At 38.9% G+C, this 16,049-nt stretch overlaps 3 protein-coding genes and 1 long non-coding RNA gene across 4 annotated transcripts in view; 3 read left to right on the top strand and 1 right to left on the bottom strand.

Annotated features, from left to right (window-relative positions):
• The window catches only part of LOC130987821 (uncharacterized), a 551,243-nt gene that overhangs the window by 376,579 nt on the left and 158,615 nt on the right, over nt 1-16,049 (top strand). The window lies entirely within an intron of this gene.
• On the top strand, nt 909-1,990 carry LOC130990040 (uncharacterized). Its single transcript, XM_057914240.1, has 4 exons — nt 909-1,008; nt 1,539-1,628; nt 1,719-1,793; nt 1,919-1,990. The coding sequence occupies exons 1-4, from the start codon at nt 925-927 to the stop codon at nt 1,988-1,990; spliced, it is 321 nt and encodes a 106-aa protein (XP_057770223.1). The 5' UTR covers nt 909-924.
• On the bottom strand, nt 2,430-4,392 carry LOC130987835 (uncharacterized). Its single transcript, XR_009089857.1, has 2 exons — nt 3,392-4,392; nt 2,430-2,647 (listed from the first exon to the last, which is right to left on the bottom strand). It is a non-coding gene; the product is annotated as an uncharacterized LOC130987835 (long non-coding RNA).
• LOC130987812 (putative B3 domain-containing protein At3g49610) lies at nt 9,608-10,506 on the top strand. The gene has a single exon (XM_057911495.1). It carries the CDS (start codon nt 9,640-9,642, stop codon nt 10,363-10,365), a length of 726 nt encoding a protein of 241 aa, XP_057767478.1. The 5' UTR covers nt 9,608-9,639; the 3' UTR covers nt 10,366-10,506.

Here is a 16,049-nt window from a genome sequence, read left to right as displayed (position 1 = left end):
GAGTTATTTACAACGGTTTTTGAACCGTTATGTATGAGCGTCTATAAAAACTGTTATGTATAATTTTTTTTATTAATTTTTTAAAAATAATATTATATTATATTATATTATATTAAAAATAACAAATAAATTATTTATCCTAAAATCTGAATTTATTCCTAAATATAGACTTTGAAAAATAAAAAAATCATAACATTTTTTTTATTTTATTATTAAGTAACACTTACTCCATATAAAATCTAAATTAGAAATCTAAATACCAAAAATTAAATATTAAAAGTGAAAAAAAAGAAAAGAAAAAAGGAATAGATTTTATTTAGGAAATTTAGAAATTAACCCCCAAAGCTACAAGCCCTAGTTTTTGTTCGTCTGTCTCTCGACTCTCTCTCTTCCCTCTCGACTCCGCCGCCGGCGCCGCTGCCCCGCGCCGGCCCGTCGCCGCCCACCCTCGCTGCTGCCTCGCGCCGCTGCCGCCCACCCTCGCTGCGTCTCATCTCCTCCCCAAATCTCTCTCTCTCTCTCTCACCGTTCTCTCCTCTTCCTTCTCTCTTCTACCGCCTTACTCCCTTCAAACTAGGCGGTGGTCCTCGCCGCCGCATAGCTATTCGCGCCGCTGTCCTCGCCGCCATCCTCGCCGCTGAGGCCCCCTATCCCTTTCTCTTCCGCGAACTGCAGAGGTCTGAGCCGCCGCCGCTGATGAATCATTCTCTGAAACTCCGGCGCCGCTTCTGTAAAATCTGGCGACTGATTTTCACCGTTCTATCCCTCTTTTTCTCTTTGTGTCGGTTTCCCTCTCTAATCCCTCACTGGAAGCGCATAATTGAAGGAAAGAAGTCGAACCCTAGCTTTTCTGTCTGAAATCGCCGGTCGCCGCCCTGGCTTGATGCCGTCGCATCTCCCTTGAAGGGCTGGAAGATTTTTGATATGATGTTTGCAACAAGGGGTGGCTTAAATGATGCATGTTCTTCTGTAGCTAAACAGCTTGATAATGTTTACTCCTCCATTTCGGTAAGCTTTTAAATTCTGAGTACTTTTCATTGTGGTGATGGCATAATGTTCCTCAGTATTTTTATTTGTTATTGCAATGTGATACTTAGTTTTCTTTGGTTTTTGATGAAGGACTGCATGTTGCAAGTATGATCTTTTACATAATTGAATCATTCATTCATTCTTGTCATGACTTGTTATGCATCGATACATCACTTAGACCAGGTACTGGGTGCAATTGCAGCATTTTGTTAACCCATGCATAAATCTATAAGCTTTATGTTCCTTATTTTTGTATTGCATGGCAAGTACTGCATTTGAGTGATTGCATATTTATGCGATTATTACTGTTCACGGCTGGTAATTTGTTGCATATGATCATTTGTCCTAGAGTATCTTTTCAGCTCTCTATCTTGTATTGTCTTTCCCCGTGCTTTAAAAGGATATAAAAGTTAAGCAAATTTTCACCTGGGATGCAGTTTAAATGCATTGGATCTGGATAAAGTGTTGTATCATTTCTGTGCCTGCATGAACTTTCTTTAATTTTGCAGGTTACTGAGAGAGATATGTCGTTGAAAATTCACCGAGTAGATTGTAAATATGATGTGGTTGCTGATAATACAACAGCAACGAAAGAGGAGGTGAGGCAAAATGAGTAACTTGTTAGTGGCTCATGTTTGTCGCTTATTTTTCCTGAGCCTGTCAAGTTACTGACTGTAAAATTTGAACAGGTGTCTGTACTGCGAGGTGATATGACATCGATTAGTTTAGAAATCGAGGATGTTACTCGTACAATTCAGATGATGGTAACTAATCTCTCCCCTCCTCGTAACTTCAATTTGTCTCTTTTTGGATATTTTTCTAATTTAGTGATGCTTTTTTATGGTTGATTGGTGGGTCAGAAACTAAAGTTTAAACACTTTCTTGTCAGGATTCTAGGATTAACAGGATGGAAGTGAATCAGGTACTTTTTACTATGACACTACACCAGATTCGCTTATAGATAACGGATTTTATCCGTTATCTATGTGCGAAAACATCCGTAATGTATAGTGGTGTAATGTATGTGAAGTTCATACATAACGGAGATTTAAGCGTTATTTATTCTATTATACATAACGGTTTTTCATAAATATATAACGCTTATAATCCATTATCTAAATAATTATACATAACGGTTCCAACCCGTCAAGAAAGTTAAACTTCACCGTTATGTATATACATATAAATAACGGTTGTTTATATATAAGTAACGTTTTATATCCGTTATCTATAATATTATACATAACGATTTTAACTGTTATCTTTGTCATAATACATAACAGTTTTTTACCATTATGTATGCCAACTATAGCTTTTAGCATATTTTTTATATTTTTTTCTCAATTTTTCTGTTATTTATCTAAAAAATGAATAAATGAACTTAAAACAACAAAATGAGAAAACCATCAATAACATATATTATATACATCACAAAACATCCATACATAATGTTTTGAGCCCAACTCAAAAAAAAAAAAAAATAGGGCTTTTGTTGCCTTTTAAAACCAACACCTCTCTATAAGCTCTATAATCTTGTATCTTGTCCTTCAACTATATAACTGTTGAGCTGCTCGCGACCGCAGAGTGAAGAGTACCGCCTGAAGCTAGAAATATACAGCTGCACAGAAATAAACAAAAAAATGAGAGATGATAAAATTAGGCAATTCTTGCAACTGTTATAAAAACACATTTCTAAAAACCTTACGTACATCTCCATATAAACATCAATGGTGGAAAATAAACATCTAAATTCATTAAGTAATCACAACCATTAAAAAAGAATAATGAAAGAATTGACTATAAGATGAATTCCGCAGTATATGTGATCCCAATATTTATGATCATGTCAAATACAGAATTCTTCTAGCTCAAGTTTAATCACCTACAAAGTGTCAGCCGCCTTTTTTAGATCAAGTTCACCATCCTCTGCATGCTTTATCAAAGTGATAAATTTCTTAATCAATAGACCTGAGAAGCACCGCGCATACCAATCATCATTAAACTTGTATGGCAACAATCAAAAAATATCTAAAGTATTTAATTAATTAAGAAGTTCTTGGTTTCTACATTTTTTTTTGTTAGTTCATGCTGTCGTAGAATAGATAGCTCACTCCTCAAATGTTCTCTAGCTAAATGACTTTTAATTGACACAAGGCTAATAAGAAAGTAGATTTACTAGCTTGTGATACAACATAGTGCCTACAAGTCAACTAGCAATGATCCTCATCTAGCTCACTTTGTGCCTACACTCAACCAAATATTATCTTAACAACAATCACATACTCAAGCATCTTTGACCGAGCTTTCCATATTCATTAGATCTATCAAAAATAGTAATGACAACATTTTCAAAGATACTCACCTCATCACCATCATCATTGTCGTCATCATCTTTTACCTCTGGTCCCATTCCTTCGGCCACTCCATTCCTTCCACTAAAATCTTTACGATTCTCAAACTCCACTGCTTCACTGAACTCATTCTGCCCATCATCACTATCGTCTTCTTGAATACCAAGCCCTCACTCAAATTGCTCCTGTAATTTACTCACTCCATCATCTGCTGACAAGTAACCAATGTCACTTCCTGTTTGGGCCAGCCATAGCATCATATTGATCCGCCCAAAAGAATTCCAGTACTGTTGTAAACCCTAACCAGTAACTATAAAATGTTGTGACTTGCATTATTAATTACTTTTGAATACAATCATGATTCCTATCCAATCCAATCATATATTTTCAATTTCATAAAGGAAAAGATGGAATTATAACAGAGAGCCAATCAATCTACATGTAAGAAATTAGGAGCACCATAACACAACAAAATCAGAATAATTTTCCATTAATCTTGACATGAATCTCATCTAAACTAACCCACAAATTTAAAGGATAACTCAATAAAAATAGAATGTCAAATGCTAAAGTATCTTAACATTCAAACTAATTGTCACAGAGGATACAGGTTCTTCACTAAATATTGGACCATTACTAGAGATATCTAGTTATCATTAACCAACATAATTTGCAATTAACTAGTACAAACTGACTCTCCAGCTAGATACACACTAGTAAGAACTTATTTTGACAACATACTTCATTATCATCTCGAATAACATCACAAAAAGATCAAAAAACAAGTAAGATTAGCACATTTATGGGCATCCAAATCATTTCCTTCCCACAACAGGTAATAATCCATCTAAATTCTTACACAGATAGATTAGGGTTAATCGGCCACAAATACGAAGATCCAGCAGCTTAAAAAAGGGGCAATTGAACTGGCAGCAACAATTCAAGGGTTTCCCATCAAAATCAAGATTTCGAACCATTTCTTCAATAAATGATCTAACTACCAATTGATTCATTAATTCAGAAAGGAACAGTTGATATCCACATACCCTTTTGAGTGAAGTCTTGTTGGAGAGCAGGGATGGAGCTCGAGTGAAGAAATGGAAGGGAAAGAGGAAAAATCGAATCTTTATATTAGTATGGATGGAAGCGGTGAAGGCGGCGGGGATTCATAGCGGCTGCTCATCGGAGTCGAGAGGGAGACGGTGATAGAGGCTTGAGAGATGAGGGAGGATGACGGCGGTCCGGCTGACCGTTGTTGTCAACTGAAGAAGAATAGGGTGGTTCAGGCGGTAATCTCGTCGGAAATTGAAAGGGAAGAAAGCTAGGGATTTTTGGGGAATTTTCATGATTTAGAGAGGGAACGAGAGGCAGGCAGATGCGAGGCCTACAGAGGGGATACCGTGGCAGTGGTGGCTGGCGGCGACAGTAGCCGCCGGGTTTGAACGGAGTAAGGCGGTGGAAGAGAGAAGAAGAAGATAGGAGTACGGCGAGAGAGAGAGAGAGTGGTGGGTGAGACTTCAAACTTTGGAGAAGAAGGTGAATTATGTAATTAGGGTTTTTATTTTTTATAATATTATTAAAGTTAAAATTAAAAATAAATATAAAAAGTAATCATAACAGTATTTAAGCGCTCATACATAACGGTTAAAACAACCGTTATAAAAATACGCTCATAGATAGCGGTTATCTTAACGGTTCGATAACACCGTTATGTATGCACCTAATAGATAACGCTTATTCATAACGAATTACTTCGTACCGTTATCTATGCTTATGAGTAACACTACATAGATAACGGATTTCTGTAAAAACCGTTGTCTTTTATAAAAATGCGCTCAAAAAAACCGTTATGTATGCAGTGTTATGTATGTGTATTTTTGTAGTAGTGTGACCTCCAGCATTCCGTCTCCTAGTTGCATATAGTTGTTATTCTTCTTTCTAATGATAGTTAATTTTTTAACATTATGTAGGACGAACAGAACACTGGAGTGTGCTACTTGCTAGGCGTGAACTATGCAAGGGAGCTTGAAAAGAGTAAAAGCATGGAGCAAATTGAGGTAAGAATATAATCTTCCTATCTTTTCTATCTGAGACATTACATGAGTTTACATGCTAATCTATCAACCAGAGGTGACAAAACGGTCTTGGCATACAATTTGGACTTTAGCTCTGCTAATTCTCTCTGTCATTTATTGGCACCTTAGCCTTTCTTTCTTTTTGCAGCCTTGCCAGCCTGTTGTTTCTCCCCCTCCTAGTGCGATTGCAGGTTGGATGTCAACTGCTAACCAGTCTATGCCTCATGCCGCTGTTGCTGCAGCTCCTCATGGCCTTGTTCAGGTAAATTGTGAGGCCAATATTCTTATTGTGCTTATTTGTGGAAAAATTCTGCAGTTGCTTACATCTGAGAAAGGGACAAAACTTCAGCTAGAAATAGCCGTATCAGCTTCTGATATTAAAGAAAAGTACAAGGTATGAGCCCTGATATCTTGTTGAAGCTCATGCTTCTTGCCAAGTGGTCCATGATTCTCTTTCTCATTAGACCCAATGTTTCTAAGCACAAAATGTTCAAAATAGCTTAGCCAGTAGTTCTTTGCTTCGAAGTTTAAGTTACATGGCATTAGTAAAACTTGTTTGCCTTTCTAATTATTACTTGTTGTTTGCTTTTTTCAGGACGAATGCAAACGAGTGTCAAAAGAGGAACAAGTTTTGAGATTAGATTTGTCAAATAAGTTTCAAGATGTTTTCTGATATATTGAAGCTCCTGCCCAGTTACGAGTATTTTGTGATCTGGAGATAATGTATGAATATTTTGGATGTTATATAATATATGTTACCGATGTCAATGTCATTTTGTTGTTTTAGAATTATTAATTTAATTTTCGAGACAAATAACAGGAAAATTTTAAAAAATATATTACAGTTATAAAAGGTGCAAAAAACGGTTATAAAAAGTGCAAAAAATCGTTATGTATTTCTATCAAAGATAACGGTTAAAATCGTTATAAAAAGTGCAAAAAACCGTTATAAAAAGTGCAAAAAATCGTTATGTATTTCTATCAAAGATAACGGTTAAAACCGTTATAAAAAGTGCAAAAAACTGTTAACTATGATTAAAAAAAATAAAAAAAATTCTAATACATAACGGAATAATCCTCATACATAACGGTATAAACCGTTATGTATAATCATTATAGATAACGGTTTCATACCGTTATGTATGAGCGTCTCTTACCGTTATCTATTCTCACATACATAACGGTTTTTTAACCGTTGTCTATGATACGTATCATAGATAACACCACTATACACAACGGTTTTTTTGCTCATAGATAACGGATAAAATCCGTTATCTATGAGCGTTTTTCTAGTAGTGTATATATAGATGCAAACAAACTAAGCTGTGTTACCTAACTCTCTACTAAAAGTCATTAAGTCCATACTGCCTACTTCGTTTTGATTCTTTACCAAGTCACTTTACATCAAACTTATCAATGTGCTTTTGATTTGTTTTGTTTTTCCTGATGTTAGAATTTGGGTATGATAGTAGATTTATTTTCATTTATTTGATTTGATTTATATAAATTTGAGCGTTAAACATAACAGGATGAATGCATACGTGACAAGAAGCAAGGAACTTTGGTTAAGGTAGATGATGGTCAGGAGGATTTACTAACTTCTATTCTGGAGAAGTCAGAACTTTGAAGATGTTATTAATGTAATTTGTAGAATGTTGTAGCGTTGTGGATGTTCATTATGATGTTGGAGATGTAAAATGATAGATTTTCTTAATTTGTGGATGTAGGATGGTTAATTAGTGTATCAATGTTTAAATGAACATCTTCTTAAATTTTTTATTTTATACTCCTTCCGTCCACGAATTAAAGCCTCATTTCATGTTCGGCGCGGAGACTAAGAAAGCTGATAAAGGTGTTATTAGTTAAATATAAGGGTAGTTGACTAAAGTGATAAAGTAGTTGACTAAAGTGTTAAGGGTTAAGTATCAAATAAACCCCTATCATAGTGGCCCTTTTCACGTTTGGCTCCCTATAGTCGAAGTTGGTCCAATTAAACCCTCATACTACCTAAAATCGAACAATTGGGCCCTCTGCCCTAACGGCAACTTAACAGCCGTTAACTATTTTCAGCTTTTTTTTTTTTTTTTAATTTCATTGGTGTGCTGCGTAGGCTGCGCTTCGCCAAGCTGGCCGGAAACTCGCCGGAAAATCTTCCACAGCCTCTGCCCCTCCATTTCCTTTCCCTCTTCCTCTATCCCGCACTACGTCTTCTCCCTCCTCCACCGCTCCTCCTCCCCCACCTCCGCCTCTCTCATCAACGTCGCAACCCGCCGCCGCATCCCCCTCTCTCACCTCCCCCACCTCGTCCATTCCCTAGCAGATTTTGCGGCTCTTTGGCGTTCGTCTGGGAGTCGACGGCGATTGGGGACTGGGTTTGCTCCGGCAAATCTTGGCAGCCCAACCGCCGTGAACAATTCCCAATAGAGTTGCCGTTGCTGGGGCTGCTGTGAGGCGGCGCGAAGTTCTGAATCGCAGTGTGGGCGGCGCGATTTAGACGTGGGCTTGTCATTTTTCAGACCAGGAGATGGCTGTGATTTTCCTCCTCCTCCTTGCGTGTTTGTCCGGCGGCAAGTTTAGAAGGTGGTCGACGATAGGCGGACGGAGGCTGTGCAGGCAGCGGCGCCGCTCAGTGGCGGCGCGAAACCCTAGGTGGTGATTGCTTTGGCTTCATCCGATGTGTTTCCAGCCAATTTTCGGCCAATTTTACGGCCAGTTAACGACTGTTAAGTCGCCGTTAGGGCAGAGGGCCCAATTGTTCGATTTTAGGCAGTATGAGGGTTTAATTGGACCAATTTCGACTATAGGGAGCCAAACGTGAAAATGGCCACTATGATAGGGGCTTATTTGATACTTAACCCAAGTGTTAAAGGTGTTGTGTGGTGGGTCCACTAGTGATAAAGTGTAATAAATATAGAATATAAAAATGATAAAGCTGTTGTAAGGTGGGTCTATTAGTGACAAAGAGTAGTAAATATAGGAAAAGAATAAGAGTAAAAAAGTACAAAAAGCAGAATTGGTGAACAAAAATTTAAGTGCAAGTAGGGCTTTAATTCGTGGACGGAGGGAGTACAATTTATTGATATTTATAAATTTAAAAATAGGGAAAAATAAATAAAATAAGAAATAATATTTAAATTATGAAAAATGCATAGATGACGATAAAAAAGTGTCAAGTATATATATAAATGTCAGGAATGCCTAAATACATGACAATTATTAAGTGTCAAATATTACTATAAAAATGTCATGTTTTGTGCTATAAATGACAGTCAGAAACCATCAAGAATAACATTACTAGCGTCAAGTATAATATTATACTTGACGGTCAAAAACCGTCATAAATACTGAGTATACATGACGGTTAATAACCGTAATCTATAATAGGGACATATACACTACACCACTATACTTGACAGTTTTCTGATGGCATAGATGACGGTTTTTAGCCGTCATATATGAGCATTTTTGTAGTAGTGCATGATTAAAATATAAGTTTCAAAGTTCATGTGCAGAATAAAAAAGTGACTATATATAGTTCGTGTATTTTCATGCAATTAACTCTGGATAGATACTGATTGATAATTATTTAATCTTAATGTAATCTTCAATTCTAAGCATTAATTAGGTATAATCTAATTGCATACGGTAAAAAATCTCATCGTTAGAACCTTTGCAGCAACGTTGGGTTGTATTCTTTAAAGAAATAAATTAATATAATGCTTTAAAAAGAAAATCAATTTATAATTTTTGAACACGTGAGAGAGAGGCCAATCTGTTTTTTTTTTTTACAGTAAGAGAGGCCTATCTTAATTGAACTGACATAAGAGATCGAGGCTTATATTATCCTAGATTGCTACGAACTCGTGCAATTCAGATATTCCTTATATAAAAAGATAAAAAGAAGAAGATCATGTATGTATATGATGGAAATTGTAAACGATGGTTGGGTTCGAATAGAAATTAAATCCTATTCGATAAGGAAACTTCCTAAAATAAAATCCCCTACAATCTCTTCTTCTATTGCTACTAAAACTACAGTTCGACTATACTTATGTTTGACAGTTGTTCCATGTATATCTCTTACCATCTATATAAACATACATACATCAAGAAGTTCCCTTATTCAATCTTTCTTCAATTAATTCTCCTCACACAAAAAAAGAAAAAAAAAAAACGAATCGAAGATGGTGTTCAGGAATATAACAATCGATGATCTGAAAGATAAGCTTGACATGAAAGGCAGTATGTTCGACGTTTTGGTGGCGACGGCGCAACGCGCGAAAGAGATACTCGACAAAGAGGAAGCAGAAGCAAAAGCAGAAGGAGAAGCAGAAGCAGCGCAAAAACCACCGCGGCCGAAGAGGAGAAGAGATGAGAGACCCGGCGTGCCCAAGATATCCGACAAGAGAAGAAAGCCGGCCGACAACGGGCCCCCCGTGGAGCAGTCGCCGCTGCCGGAGGAATTCAAGAAGGCGATTGAAGAGATGCATGTGGGGAGCGTCGTGACGCCGGCGACACTGGTCATACAAAAGGGGTTGTTCGGCACCGACTTGAGCGGCGGACACAACCGGCTGTCGATCCCGATCAGTCAGATTAAGGATGATTTCTTGACGGAGGAAGAGAAGCACCATCTCCGCACCTACAATGAGAGCAACAAGAAGAAGAACTTCATGGAGGTGAAGATCGTGCAGCCGTCGCTGGCGCCGGAGACCGTCAAATTCTGCCGCTGGGACATGCCGAAGAAAGGCGGCGGGAAGACGTCGTCGAGCTACGTGATCAATGGAAAATGGAATAGCATTGTGGAGAAGAATAAGCTGAAGCTAGGGATGGTGGTGCAGTTGTGGTGTTTTCGAGTCGATCAGGATTTGTGCTTTGCACTCGTGCGCTTGCCCAGGAATAATCACGCTTAGCTTAGCGTCGATTTCTGCCTTCAAATTTTCCCCTTAATTAGGGTTACATTAGGGTTTAATTACTCATTAATATGTACATCATCAACTTAATTTCCTTCCATGTCGAAGCGGTATATATGTTTATCTATGTTTTCTTGTTAATCAGAGAATTTAATTTGGTTTTGTTTATTGAAGTGTGCAACGTTTATATATTTACTTTATTTATTTTTCTGATCTTCAAATTAATAGGGTGTATTATATATTAAAATTGCATACTAATTAGTAGTTAATTATGATCAAGGGTATTAAGATTATCTCAAAAAAATTAATTTATCAAATTATTTCTCGTATTTTTTGCCTTTTTGTATCATATTTTATTTGTTGTCCTTCTCTTTTTCTTGATTGGGAGAAACCTCATAACCCTTGTACATCACCCGCCTTTCCAAAAATTATTGGTTTTTAAGGTTTTATGTTGACGTTATACATGTTAAAATATGGTATTATCATAATGCATATCATAATGTAGAGAAAAGTAAAGAGAAGCAAATGATTGTTATTGTATTGCTTGCTTATTTCCTTGATTACAATGCATCCTTATATAGTATAAGGATGAATAAAAAGTCTTACAAAATCTTCTTAAAATCAAATATACACACTCTTATATTCAATTCAAAGATCTAATCTTTGAATTGATTTTAATACTTTTGACTATTGATTCTTATTTTCAACACTCCCCCTCAAGTTGAGTGACGGGATTTCCGATACTCAACTTGTCGAGAACTTCTGTAAAACTCTTGGAATTGACGGCTTTGGTAAGAATGTCTGCAAGTTGGTCCTCGGATCGTACAAAGGGTAAAGACACAACACCACTTTCGATCTTCTCTTTGATGAAGTGTCTATCAACCTCTACATGCTTCGTCCTGTCATGTTGCACAGGATTTTCTGATATACTGATAGCAGCTTTATTGTCGCAGAACATCTGGCACGTCTTTGATGGTTGAAGACTTAATTCAGTTAAAAGTCTTCTTAGCCACAGGACTTCAGTCAGCCCACTCTTGATTCCTCTGAACTCGGCTTCTGCACTAGAGAGTGCTACCACTTTCTGTTTTTTACTCCTCCATGAGACAAGGTTGCCTCCAATAAAGGTGAAGTATCCTGCTGTTGACTTTCGGTCGACAGGATTTCCAGCCCAGTCAGCATCAGTGTAGGCTTGTATCTCGAGATGTCCAGTCTTCCTGAACAGTACTCCATAATCAAAAGTTCCTTTCAAGTATCTCACAATTCTGAGTGCTGCTTCCATATGGTCAGCTTGTGGTTGGTGCATAAACTGACTCACAACTCCAACAGTATATGCAATATCAGGCCGAGTATGGGAAAGATATATAAGTTTCCCTACCAAACGTTGATATTTTCCTCGATCCGCCAATTCAGCTCCCTTCACAATCTGTAGCCCATGATTGACAGCCATAGGCGTCTCAGCTGGCTTGCAATCTAGCATCCCAGTTTCTGCAAGAAGGTCAAGAGTATACTTCTTCTGATTGATAAAAATCCCTTTCCTCGATCTGAGTACTTCGATCCCGAGGAAGTACTTTAGTCTCCCAAGGTCCTTCATTTCGAACTCCTTGAAAAGATTTGCTTTCAACTTCTGGATTTCTTCTAAGTCATCCCCTGTTATGATCATGTCATCAACGTAAATGACTAAGCAAGAAATAAGATCACCTCGTTTCTTCAAGAATAAGGTGTGGTCTGAATTGCTTTGCTGGTACCCGAACTTCTTCATAGCTGTGGTGAATCTTCCAAACCAAGCTCTGGGAGACTGTTTGAGTCCATATAAAGTTTTTTTCAATCTGCATACCTTCCCTTCCTCGAACTCATCTGAAAAACCTTGGGGTGCATCCATGTATACCTCCCGTTCTTCTTCAAGCTCACCATGAAGAAAGGCATTTGTAACATCAAACTGATGAAGATCCCAATCCTTGTTTGCAGCAATGGAGAGGAGCACCCTGACAGTGTTCATCTTTGCCACAGGCGAGAAAGTTTCTGCATAGTCGATCCCATATGTTTGTGTGTAGCCTTTTGCAACCAGCCGAGCTTTGTATCGCTCAATAGATCCATCGGGTTTTCGTTTGATTGTGAAAACCCATCTGCATCCCACAGTTTTCTTCCCTTTTGGCAACCGACACTTCTCCCATGTGTGATTCCGGTTTAGGGCTCCTATCTCTTTCTTCATAGCATTTCTCCAATGCTCGATCTTCAGGGCTTGCTCTGCTGTTTGTGGAATCTCCTCATCATATAAGGCTGCTTCATAGGCTGTGGCATTTTTGGACAAGTTTCCCTTGGCGATATTCCCAATTGAGTATCGCGAATTCCTCACAATTTTCTCTGGGGTATACCGTTTAGGAGGTACACCCCGATTACTCCTGGGTGGTAGCACATATCTCCCAGTATCTCCATCTACTGTATTATCCTCCTGTTCTTCTTCAATGACTTGAGAAATATTATCAGCAGAATCAGAAGCCACAATAGTAGGTTCAGAAGATCTTACCTCAGATATCAGTGGCGGAGAAGATATAGGCTCATGCAGCGGACTAGATTGTTCTGGAGTGGATGAAACATGCTCGGTGGTTAGGTTAACTTTTTCTGTTGGATCTGCTTCCGGGACTGGCATTGGTAACCAACTTAACAAGTCGATCTCACTCTTATTCTCACTTTCACTCTCCCCCTGACTGTTAGGGTGGTTACTGTAAAAATACTCAGTTTCGAGAAAGTCACAGTTCATAGTGGTCACAATTTGACGGTTTTGAGGGTTGTAACATCTATACCCTTTTTGATTGACCCCATAGCCCACAAACACACACTTGATAGCGCACGGAGAGAGTTTTGTCCGCTCATGTTTGGGAACATGAACGAATACGGAACAACCAAATATTCGTGGTTGCAGTGTAAGGGCAGTGGGTATATTAGAAACAGTGGATAATTTCTGTAAAGGAGTTTGAAGTTGGAGGGTTCTGGTGGGAAGGCGATTTATAAGGTAAGCAGAGGTGGCGACAGCTTCAGGCCAGAAGTGGGTGGGTACCTTAGACTCAAGCATCATAGCACGGGTCATTTCAAGGAGAAAACCCCGTGGATGGATGCCCTAACCGTGGATGGATGCCCTAACCCCGTGGATGGATGCCCTAACCGTGGATGGATGCCCTAACCGTGGATGAAAACCCCGTGGATAGAGTCTCATTTTTTACTAATTTAGGAAATAAAAGCTTAAGATACCCCGTGGATGGATGCCCTAACCGACGGTGCCAAAGCCAGGCTTCCCGGTCAGCAGTTCCGTGAGCCAGCATCACCTTGCCTTGCTGAGCTATCTCATCCACATAGTACAATCCATCCCGCTCAGTGCCACGTCCAATAATCTCCCCCGTCCTGATATCCTGAAGAAAACAAAAGTGGGGATGCATTATCATGCTACAATTGAGCTCTTTTGTAATATGACTAATAGATAACAGTTTATGGGAAAGAGATGGAACATATAGACAATTTGAGAGACGTAGTGTAGGAGAAATTTCTATAGTTCCGGCTCCTTCAACACGAGTCAAATCACCACTTGCAGTTTGAACATGTGTTCGGTGGGATATTGATGACTTAATAATATCAGTTTTATCAAAGGTCATCGAATCGGTAGCTCCACAATCAAAAATCCACCCTTCCTCTCTATCCCTATTATCACAAGAGGTTTGATATGCAGCGGAAAAATTTAGGGACTCTCTACATAATTGGGAAGTGATTTTAATATTATGTAGAAGATTGGGGTTTTTTTGAAATTTTCGAGAACTTAGGGGGGCTGTTTGCATAAGATGGGGTAAGTTCTGCAATTTAACAAAACCTCGGGGTAGCCTTTGTGTTTTATTGAAATTTAGGGGTTTATGTTGCAAAATACCACCAAACCCTTTAATTTCACCTCCAATACCTGCGCCTCCTTCATAGGCGCCTTCTCCTCCACGATTTTTTCTACCCCCTTGCACAGCCGCCTCCGCCGTAATTCCCGATACTCCATTCTGCCCAGCGTCAGGAGCCCCGAGTTGATATCCGACCCGAGATCCGGCTGCGCCAGCACCCGATCCGCGATCATCTCCACCGTCACGTTCATCCTCGCCGTGCGCCGCGCCCGCGCCCTCCCCGCGGGGCCGCGCGCCTTGCCGACCGCCGCGCCGCGGTAGAACAGCGCCGACGTCGTCTCCGGGTACCGGAATGACGCGAAGTTGGGGTTCTTCACCGACACGTCGGCGGTCAGCGACATGTTGCTGCCTGGCCGTGGCGTGGCGATGCCGTTGATCAGATCCGCGCCGCAGCAGCTGCAGCAGCGGAGGAGTTGCCGCTGCTGTTTGACGGTGAATTTGATATCTCGGAGAGTTCGATGAAGAGCTGCCTGAGCGGTTTGGCTGACCTCTGCCGGTGGTGGTCGGCTGAAAGCCGTCTTCCGGCCGTGGCGTATGGCAGTGGACGGTGGCAATCCCGGTCCCGATGGCTCCCGATGATGAAGGGTTCGGGTTGGTTGCCGGCTGTAGCCGGGCGGCCTCCCATCTCACTCTTGAGAATGCCGACTCGGCTGAGGGAACTTCCTTGAGAATGTCCCGACGAAGTCTGTCATATCTCCTATCAAATCCGGAGAGGAACTGAAATAATCGGTGATTTCCGATCAGTTTTCTGTGCTTATTGATCCCTTCTTCACACCAGTCGAGTGGATTTGGGTAAGTTCGATCCATTCTGTGGATTTGTTGAATTGATTCATTTGAATCTGTTTGGTTTATGGTTTCAATCTCTCCTGGCATTTTTTTTCAGGAAATGAAGAACAGAGGTTTTGGTTTGGTGTATTGGTTAGGAATGGTTTGGTGTATTGGCTAGGAATGGTTTTGGTTTTGGATTATGAACGATGATGATTCGTTTCTGAGTTCCTATGGTTGAACCTGCTGAACCTGCTTTGATACCATGTTAAAATATGGTATTATCATAATGCATATCATAATGTAGAGAAAAGTAAAGAGAAGCAAATGATTGTTATTGTATTGCTTGCTTATTTCCTTGATTACAATGCATCCTTATATAGTATAAGGATGAATAAAAAGTCTTACAAAATCTTCTTAAAATCAAATATACACACTCTTATATTCAATTCAAAGATCTAATCTTTGAATTGATTTTAATACTTTTGACTATTGATTCTTATTTTCAACAATACAGTGATGAGACAACAATGCTAGTTCAGCAGCAACTTCGCGAACTTGTCTTGATTTTTATTTGAGGTTCTGAAAATTGATTTTTATTTGGCGTCGAAGACGATTGTCTAGATTTCAACTTAATTAATTTAAAATTTAAATTATTATGAAATGAAATAATAAATGAATATTTTAGTAAGATTATTTATGGTTGATATATTATTGTTTTTTGTGAATTATATTAATTGTTTGCTTAAATAAAATATCAACTCTCTAACTTTCTTCATCAGATTTTATTTAGTGTATCCAGACCCGGTCCAGATCCGATCCGTTGCCATCCCTAAATGTAGGTAACACCGATAACAACATTATAATTACAATTGTATTATAACTCGGTTTCCTTTTCGCAATCATTATAAATGAATCAATATATATAACCTGAATAGTCGGGAAAGATCCAAGTAAATTAAAGTCCATTTGCAATTACAACTAAACAGC

The sequence above is a fragment of the Salvia miltiorrhiza genome, chromosome 6 (genome assembly GCF_028751815.1).
Source record: "Salvia miltiorrhiza cultivar Shanhuang (shh) chromosome 6, IMPLAD_Smil_shh, whole genome shotgun sequence".
Taxonomy (NCBI): domain Eukaryota; kingdom Viridiplantae; phylum Streptophyta; class Magnoliopsida; order Lamiales; family Lamiaceae; genus Salvia; species Salvia miltiorrhiza.
The sequence above is the reverse complement of the archived record's forward strand: the minus strand, read 5'-3'. Positions and strand labels throughout refer to the sequence as shown.

Excerpts from the sequence above, each read along its gene's own strand:
- LOC130987812 (XM_057911495.1), top strand. The coding sequence starts at position 9,640 with ATGGTGTTCAGGAATATAACAATCGATGATCTGAAAGATAAGCTTGAC.
- LOC130990040 (XM_057914240.1), top strand. The coding sequence starts at position 925 with ATGATGTTTGCAACAAGGGGTGGCTTAAATGATGCATGTTCTTCTGTA. Across the intron at positions 1,009-1,538 it reads ATGTTTACTCCTCCATTTCG|GTTACTGAGAGAGATATGTC; the intron begins GTAAGCTTTTAA and ends TTAATTTTGCAG. Across the intron at positions 1,629-1,718 it reads CAACAGCAACGAAAGAGGAG|GTGTCTGTACTGCGAGGTGA; the intron begins GTGAGGCAAAAT and ends AAATTTGAACAG.